A 27,225-nucleotide genomic window follows, 5' to 3' on the forward strand; every position below is an offset into this window, starting at 1 on the left:
TCTTTCTCTCTCTCTCTCAAGTGGAATTTGTAAAAGGCAAATAAACAATCAGAAATTAACGGTAAACATTAAACTCACTAAAGTTTTAAAAGAACATGGACATTTTGAATGTTATATTATTGGCTATGTACAGTGTTGTAACAATGTGCAAGTAGTTGAAGTATGAAAGGGAGAATAAATAAACCTATGAAGTCTCAGTGGTCAGTATTCTGCCACTGTGTACTCTCTGTTTAGGGCCAAATAGCATTCTAGTTTGCTATGGTTTTTTGTTAATGCTTTCCAATGTGTCAAGTGATTATATTTCTTGTTTTCTCATGATTTGGTTGGGTCTAATTGTGTTGCTGTCCTGGGGCTCTGTCAGGTCTGTTTGTGTCTGTGAACAGAGCCCCAGTACCAGCTTGCTGAGTGGCCTCATACGATATTTTGTAAAAAATACTATTTTACATTTGCTCAGTATATTGTTTTCACTGAGGAAATGTACGAGTCTGCTGTTAGTGATAATGCAGAGGATTTTCCCAAGGTTGCTGTTGACGCATATCCCACGGTAGTTATTGGGGTCGAATTTGTCTCCACTTTTGTGAATTATGGTTAATTTTTGTAGGTTGTCTGTTTGAAATATTTAGATTTGATAAGGAAGCTGAGAAAAAAAATATTGGGACAGTGACATTTACATTACAAATGGGTTGTTATTTTTGCTCTGTACCCTAACACTTTGGATTTTATATTATACTATGAGGTTCAAGTGAAGACAGTCAGCTTAAATTGTTGGGTATTTTCATTCATAGCTAGTGAACAGTTTAGAAATTACAGCACTTTTTTTCTACCTAAATCCCATTTTGTACCTAATTCCCAATTGTACCATTTTAGGGACTAGAAGTATTTGGACATATTAAATGATCTGTGTAATAAAGTAAGTCAAAAGTTTAGTATTTTGTCCCATATTACTAGAACACAATGATTACATCAAGCGTGTGACTCTACAGACTTATTGGATGCATTTGCTGTTTGTGTTGGTTGTGTTTTTTTATTTTGTGTCCAATATACATTTATGGTAAATAATGTATATTGTCATTTTGGAGTCACTTTTATTGTAAATAAGAATATATCACGTTTCTAAACAATTGTACATTAATGTGAATGACTATAGATGAATGAATTGTGAGTAATGATAAGTGAGAAAATGACAGATGCCCAAATATCATACCCCCAAGACAAGCTAACCTCTCACCATTAGAATAACAGGGAAGGTTTGCATGTTTTTTGTGGTGGTGGTGGTGGGGGGGGTGATATTTGTGCAAATCACTTGTGACTGCCCCAATACTTTTGTAACTCACTGTTTAAGCCAGTTACTATAATTCACTTTCCTTCCATCTATAGCATTCCTTAATAATATGGTGTACCTACTGTAGGAGACCCCTCAAAGCCTGCCATTGACTATGTACAGACCCAGCATACGACAGAGCTGCAGGAGTTGTGACCCGAGCCTGCCATTGACTATGTACAGACCCAGCATACCACAGAGCTGCAGGAGTTGTGACCCGAGCCTGCCATTGACTATGTACAGACCCAGCATACGACAGAGCCGCAGGAGTTGTGACCCGAGCCTGCCATTGACTATGTACAGACCCAGCATACCACAGAGCTGCAGGAGTTGTGACCCGAGCCTGCCATTGACTATGTACAGACCCAGCATACGACAGAGCCTCAGGAGTTGTGACCCGAGCCTGCCATTGACTATGTACAGACCCAGCATACCACAGAGCTGCAGGAGTTGTGACCCGAGCCTGCCATTGACTATGTACAGACCCAGCATACCACAGAGCTGCAGGAGTTGTGACCCGAGCCTGCCATTGACTATGTACAGACCCAGCATACCACAGAGCTGCAGGAGTTGTGACCCGAGCCTGCCATTGACTATGTACAGACCCAGCATACCACAGAGCTGCAGGAGTTGTGACCCGAGCCTGCCATTGACTATGTACAGACCCAGCATACCACAGAGCTGCAGGAGTTGTGACCCCCGAGCCTGCCATTGACTATGTACAGACCCAGCATACCACAGAGCTGCAGGAGTTGTGACCCGAGCCTGCCATTGACTATGTACAGACCTGCAGGAGTTGTGACCCGAGCCTGCCATTGACTATGTACAGAGCCTCAGGAGTTGTGACCCGAGCCTGCCATTGACTATGTACAGACCCAGCATACCACAGAGCTGCAGGAGTTGTGACCCGAGCCTGCCATTGACTATGTACAGACCCAGCATACCACAGAGCTGCAGGAGTTGTGACCCGAGCCTGCCATTGACTATGTACAGACCCAGCATACCACAGAGCCTCAGGAGTTGTGACCCGAGCCTGCCATTGACTATGTACAGACCCAGCATACCACAGAGCTGCAGGAGTTGTGACCCGAGCCTGCCATTGACTATGTACAGACCCAGCATACCACAGAGCTGCAGGAGTTGTGACCCGAGCCTGCCATTGACTATGTACAGACCCAGCATACCACAGAGCTGCAGGAGTTGTGACCCGAGCCTGCCATTGACTATGTACAGACCCAGCATACGACAGAGCTGCAGGAGTTGTGACCCGAGCCTGCCATTGACTATGTACAGACCCAGCATACCACAGAGCCTCAGGAGTTGTGACCCGAGCCTGCCATTGACTATGTACAGACCCAGCATACCACAGAGCCTCAGGAGTTGTGACCCATACCTGAGCCTGCCATTGACTATGTACAGACCCAGCATACGACAGAGCTGCAGGAGTTGTGACCCGAGCCTGCCATTGACTATGTACAGACCCAGCATACCACAGAGCTGCAGGAGTTGTGACCCGAGCCTGCCATTGACTATGTACAGACCCAGCATGACGACAGAGCCTCAGGAGTTGTGACCCGAGCCTGCCATTGACTATGTACAGACCCAGCATACCACAGAGCTGCAGGAGTTGTGACCCGAGCCTGCCATTGACTATGTACAGACCCAGCATATCAAGACAGAGCCTCAGGAGTTGTGACCCGAGCCTGCCAATGACTATGTACAGACCCAGCATACGACAGAGCTGCAGGGAGTTGTGACCTGCGAGCCTGCCATTGACTATGTACAGACCCAGCAAAAGCCACGACAGAGCCTCAGGAGTTGTGACCCGAGCCTGCCATTGACTATGTACAGACCCAGCATACGACAGAGCTGCAGGAGTTGTGACCCGAGCCTGCCATTGACTATGTACAGACCCAGCATACCACAGAGCCTCAGGAGTTGTGACCTGGGATGGTACCATCGGTTTGTGTCGAACTTCTCCCAGGTGGTCAGAACCCCTCAAACCAGCCTGCCATTGACTATGTACAGACCCAGCATACCACAGAGCTGCAGGAGTTGTGACCCGAGCCTGCCATTGACTATGTACAGACCCAGCATACCACAGAGCTGCAGGAGTTGTGACCCGAGCCTGCCATTGACTATGTACAGACCTACAGCCATCATTGATACGACAGAGCTGCAGGAGTTGTGACCCGAGCCTGCCATTGACTATGTACAGACCCAGCATACCACAGAGCTGCAGGAGTTGTGACCCGAGCCTGCCATTGACTATGTACAGACCCAGCATACCACAGAGCCTCAGGAGTTGTGACCTGAGCCTGCCATTGACTATGTACAGACCCAGCATACCACAGAGCTGCAGGAGTTGTGACCCGAGCCTGCCATTGACTATGTACAGACCCAGCATACCACAGAGCTGCAGGAGTTGTGACCCGAGCCTGCCATTGACTATGTACAGACCCAGCATACGACAGAGCCTCAGGAGTTGTGACCCGAGCCTGCCATTGACTATGTACAGACCCAGCATACGACAGAGCCTCAGGAGTTGTGACCCGAGCCTGCCATTGACTATGTACAGACCCAGCATACCACAGAGCTGCAGGAGTTGTGACCCGAGCCTGCCATTGACTATGTACAGACCCAGCATACCACAGAGCTGCAGGAGTTGTGACCCGAGCCTGCCATTGACTATGTACAGACCCAGCATACCACAGAGCCTCAGGAGTTGTGACCCGAGCCTGCCATTGACTATGTACAGACCCAGCATACCACAGAGCTGCAGGAGTTGTGACCCGAGCCTGCCATTGACTATGTACAGACCCAGCATACCACAGAGCTGCAGGAGTTGTGACCCGAGCCTGCCATTGACTATGTACAGACCCAGCATACGACAGAGCTGCAGGAGTTGTGACCCGAGCCTGCCATTGACTATGTACAGACCCAGCATACCACAGAGCTGCAGGAGTTGTGACCCGAGCCTGCCATTGACTATGTACAGACCCAGCATACCACAGAGCCTCAGGAGTTGTGACCTGAGCCTGCCATTGACTATGTACAGACCCAGCATACCACAGAGCTGCAGGAGTTGTGACCCGAGCCTGCCATTGACTATGTACAGACCCAGCATACCACAGAGCTGCAGGAGTTGTGACCCGAGCCTGCCATTGACTATGTACAGACCCAGCATACGACAGAGCCTCAGGAGTTGTGACCCGAGCCTGCCATTGACTATGTACAGACCCAGCATACGACAGAGCCTCAGGAGTTGTGACCCGAGCCTGCCATGACCCAGACCCAGCCTGGAGTTGTGACCATTGACTATGTACAGACCCAGCATACCACAGAGCTGCAGGAGTTGTGACCCGAGCCTGCCATTGACTATGTACAGACCCAGCATACCACAGAGCTGCAGGAGTTGTGACCCGAGCCTGCCATTGACTATGTACAGACCCAGCATACCACAGAGCCTCAGGAGTTGTGACCCGAGCCTGCCATTGACTATGTACAGACCCAGCATACCACAGAGCTGCAGGAGTTGTGACCCGAGCCTGCCATTGACTATGTACAGACCCAGCATACCACAGAGCTGCAGGAGTTGTGACCCGAGCCTGCCATTGACTATGTACAGACCCAGCATACGACAGAGCTGCAGGAGTTGTGACCCGAGCCTGCCATTGACTATGTACAGACCCAGCATACCACAGAGCCTCAGGAGTTGTGACCCGAGCCTGCCATTGACTATGTACAGACCCAGCATACGACAGAGCCTCAGGAGTTGTGACCCGAGCCTGCCATTGACTATGTACAGACCCAGCATACCACAGAGCTGCAGGAGTTGTGACCCGAGCCTGCCATTGACTATGTACAGACCCAGCATACGACAGAGCCTCAGGAGTTGTGACCCGAGCCTGCCATTGACTATGTACAGACCCAGCATACCACAGAGCTGCAGGAGTTGTGACCCGAGCCTGCCATTGACTATGTACAGACCCAGCATACGACAGAGCCTCAGGAGTTGTGACCCGAGCCTGCCAATGACTATGTACAGACCCAGCATACGACAGAGCTGCAGGAGTTGTGACCCGAGCCTGCCATTGACTATGTACAGACCCAGCATACGACAGAGCCTCAGGAGTTGTGACCCGAGCCTGCCATTGACTATGTACAGACCCAGCATACCACAGAGCCGCAGGAGTTGTGACCCGAGCCTGCCATTGACTATGTACAGACCCAGCATACGACAGAGCTGCAGGAGTTGTGACCCGAGCCTGCCATTGACTATGTACAGACCCAGCATACGACAGAGCCGCAGGAGTTGTGACCCGTTTCTGTTGCTTGTTTTATGGTAGTTGTAGCCTCAGTCTGTTTTTCTCTCACATTATTTTCTTTCTACCATACATGTAAAAGGTCGGGACACACATTAAGGCGGGCAGAGTAGGTCCGTGATCAAAACATGGATGGGTGAGCCTCCACTGCTGATAGTCAGTGTTGCAGGTTTAGTCCTGCTACTGAGGTAACCGTTGAATGGAGCTCATTCCCAGTTCTCTGAGGAGATCTTACCTGTAGAAGAAGGGGATACTTTAGTACCCGCTGCATCGGGACAACCAGCAGATCTCTCAGCGTAAACTTGCCATGGTTGGCTCTCTTTGCACATTCCTGAAAACAAAAAACACAAATTAATTGAATGCAGTTCAATTGACTGATTGATAAGCCACTCTGGATAATGTAAAATGATAAGAATGTAAAATACATGATTAATGCACAGAATGTGAACTGTCACTGCATTGTAATAAAAAGCACATACACTACCATTTAAACGTTTGGACACACCAACTCATTCAAAGGTTTTTCTTTATTTTCACTATTTTCTACATTGTAGAATAATAGTGAAGACATCAAACCTATGAAATAACACATATGGTATCATGTAGTAACCAAAAAAGTGTTAAACAAGTCTAAATATATTTTATTATTTGAGATTCTTCAAAGGAGCCACTCTTTGCCATGATGACAGCTTTGCACACTCTTGGCATTCTCTCAACCAGCTTCACCTGGAATGCTTTTCCAACAATCTTGAAGGAGTTCACACATATGCTGAGCCCTTGTTAGCTGCTTTTCCTTCACTCTGCAGTCCAACTCATCCCAAACTATCTCATTTGGGTTGAGTTCAGGTGATTGTGGATGCCAGGTCTTCTGATGCAGCACTCCAATCATTCTCCTTGGTCAAATAGCCCTTACACAGCCTGGAGGTGTGTTGGGTCATTTTCCTGTTGAAAATAATGCTGTGGTAGCCATGCTGCTTAAGTGTGCCTTGAATTCTAAATAAATCACAGACAGTGTCACCAGCAAAGCACCCCCACACCATTACACCACCTCCTCCATGCTTCACAGTGGGAAACACACATGCCGAGATCATCCATTCACCTACTCTGCATCTCACAAAGTGAGAATATGGACTCATCAGACCAATGGACAGATTTCCACCGGTCTAATGTCCATTGCTCGTGTTTCTTGGCCCAAGCAAGTCTCTTCTTATTATTGGTGTCCTTTAGTAGTGGTTTCTTTGCAGCAATTCGACCATGAAGGCCTGATTCACACAGTCTCTTCTGAACAGTTGATGTTGAGATGTGTCTGTTACTTGAACACTGTGAAGCATTGATTTGCGCTGCAATCTGAGTCTGGTAACTCTAATGAACTTATCCTCTGCAGCAGAGGTAACTCTGGGTCTTCCTTTCCTGTGTCGGTTCTCATGAGAGCCAGTTTCATCATAGTGCTTGATTGTTTTTGCGACTGCACTTGAACAAACTTTCAAAGTTCTTGAAATGTTGACATTCATGTCTTAAAGAGTGAGGAGTACCTCAAATAAATAACACACTCACACAATGATTAACACACAGGACGAGACCTGTAATCATCTGCGCAATCCACAAGGGCACGAAAGCCCAAAACACACAGCACAGGTACTCACACGCACCAATAGACATTGTAACAATAATCAACCATGATGAACAAAGGGAACATATATACAAATACAATCAGTGGGAATAGGGGCCAGGTGTGGGAATAGGGGCCAGGTGTGGGAATAGGGGCCAGGTGTGGGAATAGGGGCCAGGTTTTTTTATTTTTTTATTTTTTTATTTTACCTTTATTTAACCAGGCAAGTCAGTTAAGAACATATTCTTATTTTCAATGACAGCCTGGGAACAGTGGGTTAACTGCCTGTTCAGGGGCAGAACGACAGATTTGTACCTTGTCAGCTCGGGGTTTGAACCGCAACCTTCCGGTTACTAGTCCAACGCTCTAACCACTAGGCTACGCTGCCGCCCCAAAGTGTGTGGGAATAGGGGCCAGATGTGGGAATAGGGGCCAGGTGTGGGAATAGGGGCCAGGTGTGGGAATAGGGGACAGGTGTGGGAATAGGGGCCAGGTGTGGGAATAGGGGCCAGGTGTGGGAATAGGGGCCAGGTGTGGGAATAGGGGCCAGGTGTGGGAATAGGGGCCAGGTGTGGGAATAGGGGACAGGTGTGCGCAATGAAAGTTCCAGAGGGATCCGTGACATAAAGTAATGATGGACTGTCATTTCTCTTTGCTTAATTGAACTGTTCCTGTCATAATATGCTATTGGTATTTTACCAAATAGAGCTGTCTTCTGTACACCACCCGTACCTTGTCACAACACAACTGATCGGCTCAAACGTATTAAGCAGGAAAGAAATTCACATTTAACAAGGCACACCTGTTTATTGAAATGCATTCCAGGTGACTACCTCATGAATCTGGTTGAGAGTATGCTAAGAGTGTGCAAAGCTGTCCTCAAGGCAAAGGGTGGCTACTTTGAAGAATCTAAAATCTAAAAAATATTTTGATTTGTTTAACACTTTTTTGGTTACTACATGATACCATAAGTGTTATTTCATAGTTTTGAGGTCTTCACTATTATTCTACAATGTAGAAAATAGTCAAAATAAAGAAAAACCGTGGAATGAGTAGGTGTGTCCAAACTTTTGACTGGTACTGTATTTTTTAAGAGAATAAACCCAAATGAAATACAGTACAATGCAGTTGGTAATGCTAAACACTAGATGGCGCTATCTGGCCACTGATTTAGATTGATGATGACAGTTCATAAAGGACTTTACCTCCAGCTTCATTCGGACATCTTCCCTGGCTTTGCAGATGACATCCAAAGCAATGATGGCCGTTTCTACATGGCTACAGTATTTCCCATATATTAGCAACCTGGAACAGAGAGAGAGAGACGGAGTGAGTGAGTGAGTGAGTGAGTGAGTGAGTGGGGTGAGTGAGTGAGTGAGTGAGTGAGTGAGTGAGTGAGTGAGTCAGTCAGTCAGTCAGTCAGTCAGGTCAGTCAGTCAGTCAGTCAGTCAGTCAGTCAGTCAGTCAGTCAGTCAGTCAGTCAGTCAGTCAGTAGACAGACAGACAGACGAACGCAGGTGTGGGACAGGGACAGACAGACAGGGGACAACGAGGACAGACAGACAGACAGAGGACAGACAGACAGACAGACAGACAGACAGACAGACAGACAGACAGACAGACAGACAGACAGACAGACAGACAGACAGACAGACAGACAGACAGACAGACAGACGACAGACAGACAGACAGACAGACAGACAGACAGACAGACAGACAGACAGACAGACAGACAGACAGACAGACAGACAGACAGACAGACAGACAGACAGACAGACAGACAGACAGACAGACAGACAGACAGACAGACAGACAGACAGACAGACAGACAGAGGGGGTAAGGTGGGAGAGAGAATGAGGAACGAGAGAACAAGAGAATGAGACAGAAAACTGAGACTTAAAGTTGAGTTGTACTGTACCTCTCTTTGTAGTTAATGAAGATCTGGTAGAGGTTCTGGGCACTTCTATGGCAGACAGATTCTTGTATCGCCACATTCAGAGTCTTGTGAACTTTAACCAGAGCCTGAAACACGTCAATGATAGACACAGTGAGGCTGGGATTCACAGCAAAGAGGACTAGACAGCCGACGATGCAGCTTTTAAAGTTTGCAGAGGTTGGATTCATGGTAAACGCTATGCATGCCGGCTCAATCGTAAATGACCTTGAAAAGTAAAGTTCAAAACGCTGCGCTATAGCCTAAAGACTCCATACGATTTGGAACTACAGGTTTGGATTGAATCCCAGTCTAAAGACCCATACGACTTGGAACTACAGGTTTGGATTGAATCCCAGCCTAAAGACCCATACGACTTGGAACTACAGGTTTGGATTGAATCCCAGCCTAAAGACCCATACGACTTGGGACTACAGGTTTGGATTGAATCCCAGCCTAAAGACCCATAAAAATACTTGGGACGACAGGTTTGGATTGAATCCCAGCCTAAAGACCCATACGACTTGGAACTACAGGTTTGGATTGAATCCCAGCCTAAAGACCCATACGACTTGGAACTACAGGTTTGGATTGAATCCCAGCCTAAAGACCCATACGATTTGGGACTACAGGTTTGGATTGAATCCCAGCCTAAAGACCCATACGACTTGGGATGACAGGCTTGGATTGAATCCCAGCCTAAAGACCCATACGATTTGGGACTACAGGTTTGGATTGAATCCCAGCCTAAAGACCCATACGACTTGGGATGACAGGTTTGGATTGAATCCCAGCCTAAAGACCCATACAACTTGGGATGACAGGTTTGGATTGAATCCCAGCCTAAAGACTCCATACGATTTGGGACGACAGGTTTGGATTGAATCTCAGCCTAAAGACCCATACGACTTGGAACTACAGGTTTGGATTGAATCCCAGCCTAAAGACCCATACGACTTGGGACTACAGGTTTGGATTGAATCCCAGCCTAAAGACCCATAACTTGGGATGACAGGTTTGGATTGACTCCCAGCCTAAAGACCCATACGACTTGGAACTACAGGTTTGGATTGAATCCCAGCCTAAAGACCCATACGACTTGGGACTACAGGTTTGGATTGAATCCCAGCCTAAAGACCCATACGACTTGGAACTACAGGTTTGGATTGAATCCCAGCCTAAAGACCCATACGACTTGGGACGACAGGTTTGGATTGAATCCCAGCCTAAAGACCCATACGACTTGGGACTACAGGTTTGGATTGAATCCCAGCCTAAAGACCCATACGACTTGGGACTACAGGTTTGGATTGAATCCCAGCCTAAAGACCCATACGACTTGGGACTACAGGTTTGGATTGAATCCCAGCCTAAAGACTCCATACGACTTGGAACTACAGGTTTGGATTGAATCCCAGCCTAAAGACCCATACGACTTGGAACTACAGGTTTGGATTGAATCCCAGCCTAAAGACCCATGACTTGGAACTACAGGTTTGGATTGAATCCCAGCCTAAAGACCCATACGACTTGGGACGACAGGTTTGGATTGAATCCCAGCCTAAAGACCCATACGACTTGGGACGACAGGTTTGGATTGAATCCCAGCCTAAAGACCCATACGACTTGGGACGACAGGTTTGGATTGAATCCCAGCCTAAAGACCCATACGACTTGGGACGACAGGTTTGGATTGAATCCCAGCCTAAAGACTACTGAGTCCATACGACTTGGAACTACAGGTTTGGATTGAATCCCAGCCTAAAGACCCATACGACTTGGAACTACAGGTTTGGATTGAATCCCAGCCTAAAGACCCATACGACTTGGAACTACAGGTTTGGATTGAATCCCAGCCTAAAGACCCATACGACTTGGGATGACAGGTTTGGATTGAATCCCAGCCTAAAGACCCATACGATTTGGGACTACAGGTTTGGATTGAATCCCAGCCTAAAGACCCATACGACTTGGGATGACAGGTTTGGATTGAATCCCAGCCTAAAGACCCATACGATTTGGGACTACAGGTTTGGATTGAATCAGCCTAAAGACCCATACGACTTGGGATGACAGGTTTGGATTGAATCCCAGCCTAAAGACCCATACGATTTGGGACTACAGGTTTGGATTGAATCCCAGCCTAAAGACCCATACGACTTGGGATGACAGGTTTGGATTGAATCCCAGCCTAAAGACCCATACGATTTGGGACTACAGGTTTGGATTGAATCCCAGCCTAAAGACCCATACGACTTGGGATGACAGGTTTGGATTGAATCCCAGCCTAAAGACCCATACGACTTGGAACTACAGGTTTGGATTGAATCCCAGCCTAAAGACCCATACGACTTGGGACTACAGGTTTGGATTGAATCCCAGCCTAAAGACCCATACGACTTGGGATGACAGGTTTGGATTGAATCCCAGCCTAAAGACCCATACGATTTGGGACTACAGGTTTGGATTGAATCCCAGCCTAAAGACCCATACGACTTGGGATGACAGGTTTGGATTGAATCCCAGCCTAAAGACCCATACGACTTGGGACTACAGGTTTGGATTGAATCCCAGCCTAAAGACCCATACGACTTGGGACTACAGGTTTGGATTGAATCCCAGCCTAAAGACCCATACGACTTGGAACTACAGGTTTGGATTGAATCCCAGCCTAAAGACCCATACGACTTGGGACTACAGGTTTGGATTGAATCCCAGCCTAAAGACCCATACGACTTGGGACGACAGGTTTGGATTGAATCCCAGCCTAAAGACCCATACGACTTGGAACTACAGGTTTGGATTGAATCCCAGCCTAAAGACCCATACGACTTGGAACTACAGGTTTGGATTGAATCCCAGCCTAAAGACTCCGTAACTTGGGATGACAGGTTTGGATTGAATCCCAGCCTAAAGACTCCATACGACTAGGGACTACAGGTTTGGATTGAATCCCAGCCTAAAGACCCATACGATTTGGAACTACAGGTTTGGATTGAATCCCAGCCTAAAGACCCATACGATTTGGAACTACAGGTTTGGATTGAATCCCAGCCTAAAGACCCATACGACTTGGAACTACAGGTTTGGATTGAATCCCAGCCTAAAGACCCATACGACTTGGGACTACAGGTTTGGATTGAATCCCAGCCTAAAGACCCATACGACTTGGGACGACAGGTTTGGATTGAATCCCAGCCTAAAGACCCATACGACTTGGGATGACAGGTTTGGATTGAATCCCAGCCTAAAGACTCCATACGACTTGGAACTACAGGTTTGGATTGAATCCCAGCCTAAAGACCCATACGACTTGGAACTACAGGTTTGGATTGAATCCCAGCCTAAAGACCCATACGACTTGGAACTACAGGTTTGGATTGAATCCCAGCCTAAAGACCCATACGACTTGGGACTACAGGTTTGGATTGAATCCCAGCCTAAAGACCCATACTTGGGACGACAGGTTTGGATTGAATCCCAGCCTAAAGACTTTGGGACTACAGGTTTGGATTGAATCCCAGCCTAAAGACTCCATACGACTTGGAACTACAGGTTTGGATTGAATCCCAGCCTAAAGACCCATACGACTTGGAACTACAGGTTTGGATTGAATCCCAGCCTAAAGACCCATACGACTTGGAACTACAGGTTTGGATTGAATCCCAGCCTAAAGACCCATACGACTTGGGACGACAGGTTTGGATTGAATCCCAGCCTAAAGACCCATACGACTTGGGACTACAGGTTTGGATTGAATCCCAGCCTAAAGACCCATACGACTTGGGATGACAGGTTTGGATTGAATCCCAGCCTAAAGACCCATACGATTTGGGACTACAGGTTTGGATTGAATCCCAGCCTAAAGACCCATACGACTTGGGATGACAGGTTTGGATTGAATCCCAGCCTAAAGACCCATACGATTTGGGACTACAGGTTTGGATTGAATCCCAGCCTAAAGACCCATACGACTTGGGATGACAGGTTTGGATTGAATCCCAGCCTAAAGACCCATACGATTTGGGACTACAGGTTTGGATTGAATCCCAGCCTAAAGACCCATACGACTTGGGATGACAGGTTTGGATTGAATCCCAGGTTTTAGGATTTTGAAATCCCAGCCTAAAGACTCCATACGATTTGGGACTACAGGTTTGGATTGAATCCCAGCCTAAAGACTCCATACGATTTGGGACTACAGGTTTGGATTGAATCCCAGCCTAAAGACCCATACGACTTGGGACTACAGGTTTGGATTGAATCCCAGCCTAAAGACCCATACGACTTGGGACTACAGGTTTGGATTGAATCCCAGCCTAAAGACCCATACGACTTGGAACTACAGGTTTGGATTGAATCCCAGCCTAAAGACCCATACGACTTGGGATGACAGGTTTGGATTGAATCCCAGCCTAAAGACCCATACGACTTGGAACTACAGGTTTGGATTGAATCCCAGCCTAAAGACCCATACGACTTGGGACTACAGGTTTGGATTGAATCCCAGCCTAAAGACCCATACGACTTGGAACTACAGGTTTGGATTGAATCCCAGCCTAAAGACCCATACGACTTGGGATGACAGGTTTGGATTGAATCCCAGCCTAAAGACCCATACAACTTGGGATGACAGGTTTGGATTGAATCCCAGCCTAAAGACTCCATACGACTTGGGACTACAGGTTTGGATTGAATCCCAGCCTAAAGACTCCATACGACTTGGGATGACAGGTTTGGATTGAATCCCAGCCTAAAGACCCATACGACTTGGAACTACAGGTTTGGATTGAATCCCAGCCTAAAGAACCATACGACTTGGGATGACAGGTTTGGATTGAATCCCAGCCTAAAGACCCATACGACTTGGAACTACAGGTTTGGATTGAATCCCAGCCTAAAGACCCATACGACTTGGGATGACAGGTTTGGATTGAATCCCAGCCTAAAGACCCATACAACTTGGGATGACAGGTTTGGATTGAATCCCAGCCTAAAGACCCATACAACTTGGGATGACAGGTTTGGATTGAATCCCAGCCTAAAGACCCATACGACTTGGGATGACAGGTTTGGATTGAATCCCAGCCTAAAGACCCATACAACTTGGGATGACAGGTTTGGATTGAATCCCAGCCTAAAGACTCCATACGACTTGGAACTACAGGTTTGGATTGAATCCCAGCCTAAAGACCCATACGACTTGGGATGACAGGTTTGGATTGAATCCCAGCCTAAAGACCCATACGACTTGGGACTACAGGTTTGGATTGAATCCCAGCCTAAAGACCCATACGACTTGGAACTACAGGTTTGGATTGAATCCCAGCCTAAAGACCCATACGACTTGGAACTACAGGTTTGGATTGAATCCCAGCCTAAAGACCCATACGACTTGGAACTACAGGTTTGGATTGAATCCCAGCCTAAAGACTCCATACGACTTGGAACTACAGGTTTGGATTGAATCCCAGCCTAAAGACTCCATACGACTTGGGACTACAGGTTTGGATTGAATCCCAGCCTAAAGACCCATACGACTTGGGATGACAGGTTTGGATTGAATCCCAGCCTAAAGACCCCATACGACTTGGGATGACAGGTTTGGATTGAATCCCAGCCTAAAGACCCCATACAACCCATACAACAAGTCTTACTAAGAAACAGAAAACCCTGTGCGCAGCAGTGTATCTAAAACCAGGTGCTGGTAAACAACTTGTATCCAACAATACTAGAAAAGACAACCGGTTTTTACACCTGTTTTAGGTTGAACTAGCTCTCCATCTCTACCATCTCTACCCACTCCCGAGTGGCGCAGCGGTCTATGGCAATGCATCTCAGTGCTAGAAGCGTCACTACAGACCCTGGTTTGATTCCAGGCTGTATCACAACCAGCCGTGATTGGGAGTTCCATAGGACAGCGCACAAATGGCGCAGCGTCGTCCGGGTTAGGATTTGGACGGGGTAGGCCGTCATTGTAAATAAGAATTTGTTCTTAAGTGACTTGCATAGTTACTGTGGGTAATTGGGGTTTCTGTCCTGTAGCTTACCGGAATGTTGACAAACACTTTCTCCATCTCCTCCGAGGACAGGAAGGTGGTAAGAGGTGCCATAAAATACTGGATGGGAAAAACAGAGAGTTAGAAAAAGAACTCCACTAAAACAGGAGAGGAAGGAAAGCAGTTTCTGGAAAATAACAGGCACAACATACAGTGGGGAACAGTACCTCCCCTATCTCTCTGGTGTTACTGCCAAATACCTCCCCTATCTCTCTGGTGTTACTGCCAAATACCTCCCCTTTCACACTGTATACTCACAATCCAATTAATACCGAACTATTACACTTCATGACGTTGTATAAAATAGTCCCTTTTCATCATAGGTAGATACTTTTGAACTATGACAGACAAAATGAGAAAAAAATGAATGACATATTGTAGGATTTTTTATGAATTTATTTACAGGCCTCAGTGACGTCTGTTGAGGGGAGAACTTGCAAATGTTGGCTGACTAAATACTTTGTTGTTGTAATGTACGTGATTTATCAGAACAGTCCTAAAGCTGGAATCCTTAATAGTGAAGCTGCCACGTCCATTCAATCCCAAACTAAACCATTCACGATATTACAACAACAAAGTAGTTACTGGAAACATTTAAACACGTTTCTTCCCTCAACAGACGTCACTGCACGTGTGACAGAATAGCAGAATATGTCATCAAATTCCCCTACTGAGGATTCAAAAGTATCTGCCTACATAAAGGGACTATTTTATACAACGTCATGAAGTGTAATAGTTCGGTATTAATTGGATTGTGAGTATACAGTGTGAAAGGGGAGGTATTTGGCAGTAACACCAGAGAGATAGGGGAGAATTTGGCAGTAACACCAGAGAGATAGGGGAGGTACTGTACTTGGTACTGTACTTGGCATTAACACCAGAGAGATAGGGGATGTACTGTACTTGGCAGTAACACCAGAGAGATAGGGGAGGTACTGTATTTGGCAGTAACACCAGAGAGATAGGGGATGTACTGTACTTGGCAGTAACACCAGAGAGATAGGGGAGGTACTGTATTTGGCAGTAACACCAGAGAGATAGGGGAGGTACTGTATTTGGCAGGAATACCAGAGAGATAGGGGAGGTACTGTACTTAGCAGGAACACCAGAGAGATAGGGAGGTACTGTATTTGGCAGGAATACCAGAGCGATAGGGGAGGTACTGTATTTGGCAGGAATACCAGAGAGATAGGGAGATACTGTACTTGGTACTGTACTTGGCATTAACACCAGAGAGATAGGGGAGGTACTGTATTTGGCAGGAATACCAGAGAGATGGGGAGGTACTGTATTTGGCAGGAATACCAGAGAGATAGGGGAGGTACTTTATTTGGCAGGAATACCAGAGAGATAGGGGAGGTACTGTATTTGGCAGTCTACCAGAGAGATGGGGGAGGTACTGTATTTGGCAGAATACCAGAGAGATAGGGGAGGTACTGTGTACTTGGCAGGAATACCAGAGAGATAGGGGAGGTACTGTATTTGGCAGTAACACCAGAGAGATAGGGGAGGTACTGTATTTGGCAGGAATACCAGAGAGATGGGGGAGGTACTGTATTTGGCAGGAATACCAGAGAGATAGGGGAGGTACTGTATTTGGCAGGAATACCAGAGAGATAGGGGAGGTACAGTATATGGCAGTAATACCAGAGAGATAGGGGAGGTACAGTATATGGCAGGAATACCAGAGAGATAGGGGAGGTACTGTATTTGGCAGTAATACCAGAGAGATAGGGGAGGTACTGTATTTGGCAGTAATACCAGAGAGATAGGGGAGGTACTGTATTTGGCAGTAATACCAGAGAGATAGGGGAGGTACTGTATTTGGCAGTAATACCAGAGAGATAGGGGAGGTACTGTATTTGGCAGGAATACCAGAGAGATAGGGGAGGTACTGTATTTGGCAGGAATACCAGAGAGATAGGGGAGGTACAGTATATGGCAGTAATACCTTCTCTATGGAGTCCAGAGTCTCTGTGTACTTCTCCTCAGTCTGCTTGATCTCTGTCAGACAGAAGCTCCTGATGTCAGTCTCTACCTGCTTCTGGAAGCAGACACACACACACACACACACACACACACACACGCGCGCGCACGCACGCACACACGCACACACGCACGCACACACACACACACACACACACACACACACACACACACACACACACACACACACACACACACACACACACACACACACACACACACACACACACACACACACACACACACACACACACACACACACATACAGACACACATACACACACACATACAACACAGCTGTCTAAGCAGAGCCTTCAGCATTAAATCATGGACACCATATGTGGGGTGTTTGACCTCCTGAGTAAGGGCACACAGAACTCCAACCAAAAACCACTAACAGTAGGTGTCACTCATAACACTGGAGTAGACAGCAGCTTAAGGTTGAGGTGAGAGAAGGAGATATATATTATATTTTTTATTTATATATATATATATATAAAAAGATGAGAGAGAGAGAGAACGAGAGAAAGAATGAGAGAGAGAACAAGAGAGAGAAAGAAACAGAGAGAGCGAGAGAGAGAAAGAGAGAGAGAACGAGAGAGAGAATGAGAGAGAGAACGAGAGAGAGAAAGAACAGAGAGAAAGAAACAGAGAGAGAGATAGAGAGAGAGAGAGAGAGAGAGATATACAGAGAGAGAGAGAGATACAGAGAGAGAGAGAGAGAGATACAGAGAGAGAAGAGAGAGGAGAGAGAGATACAGAGAGAGAGAGAGAGATACGGAGAGAGAAGAGACAGAGAGAGATACAGAGAGAGAGATACACAGAGAGAAGAGAGAGTGAGAGAGAGAGAACGAGAGAAAGAATGAGAGAGAGAACGAGAGAGAGAAAGAAACAGAGAGAGAAACAGAGAGAGAGATAAGAGAGAGAGAGAGATACAGAGAGAGAGAGAGATACCGAGAGATACAGAGAGAGAAGAGTGAGGAGAGAGAGATAAGAGAGAGAGAGAGAGAGAGAGAGAGAGAGAGAGAGAGAGAGAGAGAGAGAGAGAGAGAGAGAGAGAGAGAGAGAGAGAGAGAGAGAGAGAGAGAGAGAGAGAGTAAGAGAGAGAGAGAGAGAGAGAGAGAGAGAGAGAGAGAGAGAGAGAGAGAGAGAGAGAGAGAGAGAGAGAGAGAGAGAGAGAGAGAGAGAGAGAGAGAGAGAGAGAGAGAAAGAGAGAGAACTAACCAGAGGAAGAGGAACAGCCTCAGCCTTCATCAGATCTTCGTAGATCTCACCACCATCTTCATCATCGTAGACACAGTCATACAGATCCTCTTCATCCTCCACAGCTTTCTCACTGTCACACACACAGGCAGGAGGAACACATTATCACACTAGCTATAATGACACTCACACCCCTCATTTGTCAAGAGGCACAAGACAGGAGAGATCATGAGGATAGACCGTACAAAACACTGTTGAAAATGCGTCTGTTTTTGGCTGAAAAGACATTGAACATTTGTATTTTATTTGAAAACATTTTGAAAATGTGTCTGTTTTTGGTTAAAAAGTCATTGAAAATGGGTATTTCGTTTGAAAAAACGTTGACAATTTGTCTTTTTTGGTTGAAAAGATGTTGAATATGTGTATTTTTGGTTGAAAACGTCTTGTGCTCACTGGGAACCCAGAGGTAAGGAAAGACGTACTCAATCAGATCCACCAGATGGCTATAGATGTCTTCGTCTTCTTCTAGACTCTCCTCTGAAGGAAAAGGCCTTTTGGAAAGAATAGCACAAAATCAGTAACGGTTAGAAACACAACACATTACGATTTAGAAATTAGAATAAACACCAAAACTTACTTTATACCAGTTTGTTCTGAAATCGTTGTGCTGGACAGTTTGGACAATGTGTCCATAACCTGCAATGAAAATGAATGGAAACGTTTTAGACTTGGTTTAATAATGTAATGAGTAAATTAGTGTTGTACTTCTGTTGTTTAGTCAATAGAGGGCAGTGTTGCTCAATAGTAGATTATTACAGTACGAGACCTGTGGAAGAGGTGGTCAATTATTTGAGTGATTAAATGACTTTCCAACATAATCCATACGGTTAAGAAAATGTTTTCTATTGCATAATTAATAGAAAGTAGTAACAATATTCATCATAATATTTTTTCTCTCATTTCAGACCAAAAGGCAGTGACTTTGTCAGCTGCTACAGAATCACACAGTGTTCATAGGATGTCATCAATACCAATACAATAGGGAATTATCAGAGAGTCCAGTCTGGCATCAATCACTATCCATAGAATAATCCATAACATTCAGTATTAAAGGGACATTCAGTATTAAAGGGATACTTTGGGATTTTGGCATTAAGGCCCTTTTTTAAAATCTACTTCCCCAATGTCAGATGAATTTGTGGATACCATTTTTATTTATCTGTGTCTAGCAGATACCCATAGACTTCCAGTCCTTTGCGCTAACGCTAGTTAGCATTGGCCTGCGAAACTACCTCTTACTTTTCACACTGTACGCAAAGACATAACATTGTATCCACGAGTTGATCTGACTCTGGGGAGGTAGATAAAAGGGCCAACATCCTGACGTATCCCTTTAAGACTAGTCATCATCAACCCCCAGCTTGAGTGTCAAAACAGAACACTGGAGACCATGTGTAAAACAGAAAGGGGAAATATATACAGATGCTGTACATTCTCTTAATCCCTCTAAATTGAGTATGAACTTTCGTGATCATACATTTCCCCATTACACTCCCTAATTGTATTCAATTTTTTCTTAACCTTTATTTAAACTTTAACTATGCAAGTCAGATGACCCGGATAGAGAATTCATGGAAGTGAATCATGGGTACAATAATGACTAGATAAAAACATAAAGCAATGAAAGAAACATCCAAATTTGACCAAATGTAACGAACCAACCAAAGTGGTCGGAGAATAAAATCAATGATTGTATCTTTAAAACTTAATTTAGTCGTGTTCGGTTCTGTGAGTGGATGAACACTTGATTGACAAGCATGACGTAACGGCATGTAATTTCACGCTGAAGTGGTCAGTAATGACCTCTGTCCTTGACCGGATAGACTGAGAGTCTTTCTAACAGCATGCTAATGAGCCAAAATACCACTTTATACAACCCACTTTAACAGACATGTACTTATAGGGGCTTCCTATGTCCTGTTAACTCATATGTTGTAGTTCTTATAGGGGCTTCATATGTCCTGTTAACTCATATGTTGTAGTTCTTATAGGGGCTTCCTATGTCCTGTTAACTCATATGTTGTAGTTCTTATAGGGGCTTCCGATGTCCTGTTCACTCATATGTTGTAGTTCTTATAGGGGCTTCCGATGTCCTGTTAACTCATATGTTGTAGTTCTTATAGGGGCTTCCTATGTCCTGTTAACTCATATGTTGTAGTTCTTATAGGGGCTTCCGATGTCCTGTTAACTCATATGTTGTAGTTCTTATAGGGGCTTCCTATGTCCTGTTCACTCATATGTTGTAGTTCTTATAGGGGCTTCCTATGTCCTGTTCACTCATATGTTGTAGTTCTTATAGGGGCTTCATATGTCCTGTTAACTCATATGTTGTAGTTCTTATAGGGGCTTCCTATGTCCTGTTAACTCATATGTTGTAGTTCTTATAGGGGCTTCCTATGTCCTGTTAACTCATATGTTGTAGTTCTTATAGGGGCTTCCTATGTCCTGTTCACTCATATGTTGTAGTTCTTATAGGGGCTTCCTATGTCCTGTTAACTCATATGTTGTAGTTCTTATAGGGGCTTCCGATGTCCTGTTCACTCATATGTTGTAGTTCTTATAGTGGCTTCATGTGTCCTGTTCACTCATATGTTGTAGCTCTTATAGGGGCTTCCGATGTCCTGTTCACTCATATGATGTAGTTCTTATAGGGGCTTCATATGTCCTGTTAACTCATATGTTGTAGTTCTTATAGGGGCTTCCTATGTCCTGTTAACTCATATGTTGTAGTTCTTATAGGGGCTTCCGATGTCCTGTTAACTCATATGTTGTAGTTCTTATAGGGCTTCCTATGTCCTGTTAACTCATATGTTGTAGTTCTTATAGGGGCTTCATGTGTCCTGTTAACTCATATGTTGTAGTTCTTATAGGGGCTTCATGTGTCCTGTTAACTCATATGTTGTAGTTCTTATAGTGGCTTCATGTGTCCTGTTAACTCATATGTTGTAGTTCTTATAGGGGCTTCCGATGTCCTGTTCACTCATATGTTGTAGTTCTTATAGTGGCTTCATGTGTCCTGTTAACTCATATGTTGTAGTTCTTATAGGGGCTTCCTATGTCCTGTTAACTCATATGTTGTAGTTCTTATAGGGGCTTCCTATGTCCTGTTAACTCATATGTTGTAGTTCTTATAGGGGCTTCCGATGTCCTGTTCACTCATATGTTGTAGTTCTTATAGGGGCTTCCGATGTCCTGTTCACTCATATGTTGTAGTTCTTATAGGGGCTTCCTATGTCCTGTTCACTCATATGTTGTAGTTCTTATAGGGGCTTCCTATGTCCTGTTAACTCATATGTTGTAGTTCTTATAGGGGCTTCCTATGTCCTGTTCACTCATATGTTGTAGTTCTTATAGGGGCTTCCTATGTCCTGTTAACTCATATGTTGTAGTTCTTATAGGGGCTTCCGATGTCCTGTTAACTCATATGATGTAGTTCTTATAGTGGCTTCCGATGTCCTGTTAACTCATATGTTGTAGTTCTTATAGTGGCTTCCTATGTCCTGTTAACTCATATGTTGTAGTTCTTATAGTGGCTTCCTATGTCCTGTTAACTCATATGTTGTAGTTCTTATAGGGGCTTCCTATGTCCTGTTAACTCATATGTTGTAGTTCTTATAGGGGCTTCCTATGTCCTGTTCACTCATATGTTGTAGTTCTTATAGGGGCTTCCTATGTCCTGTTAACTCATATGTTGTAGTTCTTATAGTGGCTTCCTATGTCCTGTTAACTCATATGTTGTAGTTCTTATAGGGGCTTCCTTTGTCCTGTTAACTCATATGTTGTAGTTCTTATAGTGGCTTCATGTGTCCTGTTCACTCATATGTTGTAGCTCTTATAGGGGCTTTCTATGTCCTGTTCACTCATATGTTGTAGTTCTTATAGGGGCTTCCGATGTCCTGTTCACTCATATGTTGTAGTTCTTATAGGGGCTTCCGATGTCCTGTTCACTCATATGTTGTAGTTCTTATAGGGGCTTCCTATGTCCTGTTAACTCATATGTTGTAGTTCTTATAGGGGCTTCATATGTCCTGTTAACTCATATGTTGTAGTTCTTATAGGGGCTTCCTATGTCCTGTTAACTCATATGTTGTAGTTCTTATAGGGGCTTCATGTGTCCTGTTAACTCATATGTTGTAGTTCTTATAGGGGCTTCCTATGTCCTGTTCACTCATATGTTAGTGATGGCTGTTTAGCAGTCTGATGGCATTGAGATAGAAGCAAATTCAGTGTTTCGGTCCCAGCTTTGATGCACCTTAATGACCTCGCCTTCTGGATGACAGCGGGGTGAACAGGCAGTGGCTCCGGTGGTTGTTGTTCTTGATTATCTTTTTGGCCTTCTGGTTATGTAGGTGGTATGGAGGGTAGGCAGTTTGCCCCCGGTGATGGTGGTGCGGTCTGCACAACGCCTCTGGAGAGCCCTGTGGTTGAGGGCGGTGCATTTTCCGTACCAGGCTGTGATACAGCCCGACAGAATGCTCTCGATTGTGCATCTGCAAAAGTTTGACAGGATTTTGGGTGACAAGCCAAATTCCTTCAGCCTCCTGAGGTTGAAGAGGTACTGTTGCACCTTCTTAACCACGCTATCTGTGTGGCTGGACCATTTCAGTTTGTCTGTGATGTGTACGCAGAGGAACTTAAAACTTTCCACCCTCTCCACTGCTAACCCTTCATTGTGGGGGGTGCTCCCTCTGCTGTTTCCTGAAGTCCACGATCATCTCCTTTGTTTTGTTGACGTTCAGTGAGAGGTTGTTTTCCTGACACCACACTCCGAGTGCCCTCACCTCCTCCCTATAGGCTGTCTGGTCATTGTTGGTGATCAAGCCCACTACCGTTTTGTCGTAGTGGGCATGCAAACATGATGATTGAGTTGGAGGTGTGCATGGCCACGCAGTCGTGGGTGAACAGGGAGTACAGGAGGGGGCTGAGCTGGCCTCGTGGGGCCCTAGTGTTGAGTATCAGTGAAATGGAGATGTTGTTTCCTACATTCACCACCTGGGGGCGGCCCGTCAGAAAGTCCAGGACCCAGTTGCACAAGGAGGGGTTGAGACCCAGGGCCTCCAGCTTGATGAAGAGCTTGGAGGGTTCTATGGTGTTGAATTCTGAGCTGTAGTCAATGAACAGCATTCTTACATGGGTATTCCTCTCATCCAAATGGGATAGGGCGGTGTGCAGTGTGATGGCGATTGCGTCATCTGTGGACCTATTGGGGCGGTATGCAAACTGAAGGGGGTCTAGGGTGGCCGTTAAGGTCGTGGTGATATGATCCTTGACTAGTCTCTCAAAGCACTTCATGAAGACAGAAGTGAGCGCTACGGGCGGTAGTCATTTAGTTCAGTTACCTTTGCCTTCTTGGGTTGGAACAATGGTAGCAATCTTGAAGCATATGGGGACAACAGACTGGGTTAGGAAGCAATTAAATTTGTCTGTAAACACACCAGCCAGCTGGTCTGCGCATGCTCTGAGGACGCTGCTAGGGATGCCGTCTAGGCCAGCAGCCTTGTTAACATGTTTATATGTTTGACTCACGTCAGCCACTGAGCAGGAGATATGGAGGGACGCAGTCTTTGTTAGCGAGCCACGACGGTGGCACTGTTTTATCCTCAAAGCGGGCAAAGAAGGTGTTTAGTTTGTCTGAAAGCATGACGTCGGTATCTGTGAAGTGGCTGTTTAAGTTTTTGCTCTTTCAGTTTTTCACGAATGCCGCCATCCATCCACAGTTTCTGGTTAGGGTAGGTTTTAACGCGTCAGCACTCACCGAGTCAGCAGATAGAGCAATGTCGTTCTCTGAGGCCGATCGGAACATATTCCAGTCCGTCTGATCAAAACAATCTTGGAGCGTGGCTTCCGATTGGTCAGACCAGCCTTTTGAATGGTTCTCGTCACTGGTACATCCTGTTTGAGTTTCTGCCTATAAGACGGTATGAGCAAGATGGCGTCGGGGTCGGACTTGCCGAAGGGAGGGCAGGGGAGGGCTTTGTATGCATGGCGGAAGTTAGAGTAGCAGTGGTCAAGAGTATTGGCCCTGCGTGTCGTGTAATCAATATGCTGATCAAATTTAGGTAACATCGATCTCAAATTTGCTTTGTTAAAATGCCCAGCTACAACAAATGCAGCCTCCGGGTATATAGTTTCCAGTTTACATAGAGTCAAGTGAAGTTCCTTGAGGGCCGTCTTGGTGTTCGCTTGAGGGGGAATGTACACAGCTGTGACTATAACTGACGAGAATTCTCTCGGTAGGTAGAATGGCATTTGATTGTAAGGAACTCTAGGTTACTTGAGCAGAAGGACTTTTGTTCCTGTATGTTGTTACGATCGCACCATGAGTTGTTAATCATAAAGCATACATCCCCGCCCTTCCTCTTCCCAGAGAGGTGTTTATCTCTGTCGATTCCGACAACATATCCCGAGAGAGCCATGTTTCTGTGAAACAGAGAATGTTACAATCTCTGATGTCTCTCTGGAAGGAAACCCCTGCTCGAATTTCGTCTACCTGGTTGTCAAAAGACTAGACGTTGGCGAGTAGTATACTCGGGAGCTGTGAGCAATGTGCCCTTTTACAAAGCTTGACCAGAAGACCGCACCGTCTGCCCCTTCTGCGTCGCCATTGTTTTCAGTCAGCTGCTGGGATTAGATCCATTGTCCTGGGTGGTGGTCTGAAGAGAGGACCTGCTTCGGAAAGTCGTATTCCTGGTCGTAATGTTGGTAAGTTGACATTGCTCTTACATCCATTAGTTCCTCCCGGCTGTATGTAATAAGACTTAAGATTTCCTGGGGTAACAATGTCCTTCTGTAGCTCAGTTGGTAGAGCATGGCGCTTGTAACGCCAGGGTAGTGGGTTTGATCCCCAGGACCACCCATACGTAGAATGTATGCACACATGACTGTAAGTCGCTTTGGATAAAAGCGTCTGCTAAATGGCATATATATATAAATAATACATTTAAAAAAAAAAAATACTGCATAGTTTCCTAAGAACGCGAAGCGAGGCGACCATCTCTGCCGGCGCCATCTTAACCTGACAGTGGCTTCCTATGGCATAACATGTAGAAATGTCCTGTTAACTCATATGTTGTAGTTCCTTCCTATTTCTCTGTAGATGAACTATTGGCCTGTAAACACAGACACACACACGGACACACACATTTAGCCCCAAGCCCTCAGCTCTCACTGATCAATACTGATCACACCAGCTCATCTAGAAGTCCCCACCCCCAGCCAGGCTACTAATAAATCACATTGGACACACACACACACACACACACACACACACACACACACACACACACACACACACACACACACACACACACACACACACACACACATACATACATACACACACACACACACACACACACACACACACACACACACACACACACACACACACACACACACACACACACACACACACACACACACAGGATAGTGGTTGGTGGCCATGTGATTTATACTGTTTCACAGCTAGACAAGAGCCATCCTGTAGATACAACATGTTGAACTCTCCACTGGGTGAGGTGAAGTGTAATCTGAGTTAACCCCTCTCCACTGGGTGAGGTGAAGTGTAATCTGAGTTAACCCCTCTCCACTGGGTGAGGTGAAGTGTAATCTGAGTTAACCCCTCTCCACTGGGTTAGATGAAGTGTAATCTGAGTTAACACCTCTCCACTGGGTGCGGTGAAGCATAATCTGAGTTAACACCTCTCCACTGGGTGAGGTGAAGCATAATCTGAGTTAACCCCTCTCCACTGGGTGAGGTGAAGTGTAATCTGAGTTAATCCCTCTCCACTGGGTTAGATGAAGTGTAATCTCCCCTCTCCACTGGGTGAGGTGAAGTGTAATCTGAGTTAACCCCTCTCCACTGGGTTAGATGAAGTGTAATCTGAGTTAACACCTCTCCACTGGGTGCGGTGAAGTGTAATCTGAGTTAACCCCTCTCCACTGGGTGAGGTGAAGTGTAATCTGAGTTAATCCCTCTCCACTGGGTTAGATGAAGTGTAATCTGAGTTAACACCTCTCCACTGGGTGCGGTGAAGTGTAATCTGAGTTAACCCCTCTCCACTGGGTGAGGTGAAGTGTAATCTGAGTTAATCCCTCTCCACTGGGTGAGGTGAAGTGTAATCTGAGTTAATCTCTCTCCACTGGGTTAGATGAAGTGCAATCTGAGTTAACTAAAGAAGAACTAAAATGTCTGTAGTGACAGACTCATGTAATCTGCAGTAAGGGAAACAGACTCATGTAATCTGCAGTAAGGGAAACAGACTCATTTAATCTGCAGTAAGGGAAACAGACTCATTTAATCTGCAGTAAGGAAAACAGACTCATGTAATCTGCAGTAAGGGAAACAGACTCATTTAATCTGCAGTAAGGAAAACAGACTCATGTAATCTGCAGTAAGGAAACAGACTCATGTAATCTGCAGTAAGGGAAACAGACTCATTTAATCTGCAGTAAGGAAAACAGACTCATGTAATCTGCAGTAAGGAAAACAGACTCATTTAATCTGCAGTAAGGAAAACAGACTCATGTAATCTGCAGTAAGGGAAACAGACTCATTTAATCTGCAGTAAGGAAAACAGACTCATGTAATCTGCAGTAAGGGAAACAGACTCATTTAATCTGCAGTAAGGAAAACAGACTCATGTAATCTGCAGTAAGGGAAACAGACTCATGTAATCTGCAGTAAGGGAAACAGACTCATGTAATCTGCAGTAAGGGAAACAGACTC

The 27,225-nt window shown here is 45.5% G+C and overlaps 1 protein-coding gene across 3 annotated transcripts in view; it reads right to left on the reverse strand.

Moving 5' to 3' along the window:
* The window catches only part of LOC118372903 (guanine nucleotide exchange factor VAV3-like), a 257,830-nt gene that overhangs the window by 127,281 nt on the left and 103,324 nt on the right, over window positions 1-27,225 (reverse strand). For 2 of the 3 annotated variants that reach the window (XM_052499404.1, XM_052499407.1), the window contains exons 3-10: window positions 19,075-19,133; window positions 18,920-18,988; window positions 18,459-18,570; window positions 17,200-17,292; window positions 15,240-15,308; window positions 9,175-9,278; window positions 8,461-8,560; window positions 5,882-5,977 (exon numbers count right to left, since the gene is read on the reverse strand). In XM_052499404.1, the coding sequence (XP_052355364.1) occupies window positions 5,882-5,977; window positions 8,461-8,560; window positions 9,175-9,278; window positions 15,240-15,308; window positions 17,200-17,292; window positions 18,459-18,570; window positions 18,920-18,988; window positions 19,075-19,133 (702 nt within the window). The remainder of the gene's footprint in view (window positions 1-5,881; window positions 5,978-8,460; window positions 8,561-9,174; window positions 9,279-15,239; window positions 15,309-17,199; window positions 17,293-18,458; window positions 18,571-18,919; window positions 18,989-19,074; window positions 19,134-27,225) is intronic. The other variant, XM_052499406.1, reaches the window with a different exon arrangement.

The sequence above is a fragment of the Oncorhynchus keta genome, chromosome 4 (genome assembly GCF_023373465.1).
Source record: "Oncorhynchus keta strain PuntledgeMale-10-30-2019 chromosome 4, Oket_V2, whole genome shotgun sequence".
Lineage (NCBI taxonomy): Eukaryota > Metazoa > Chordata > Actinopteri > Salmoniformes > Salmonidae > Oncorhynchus > Oncorhynchus keta.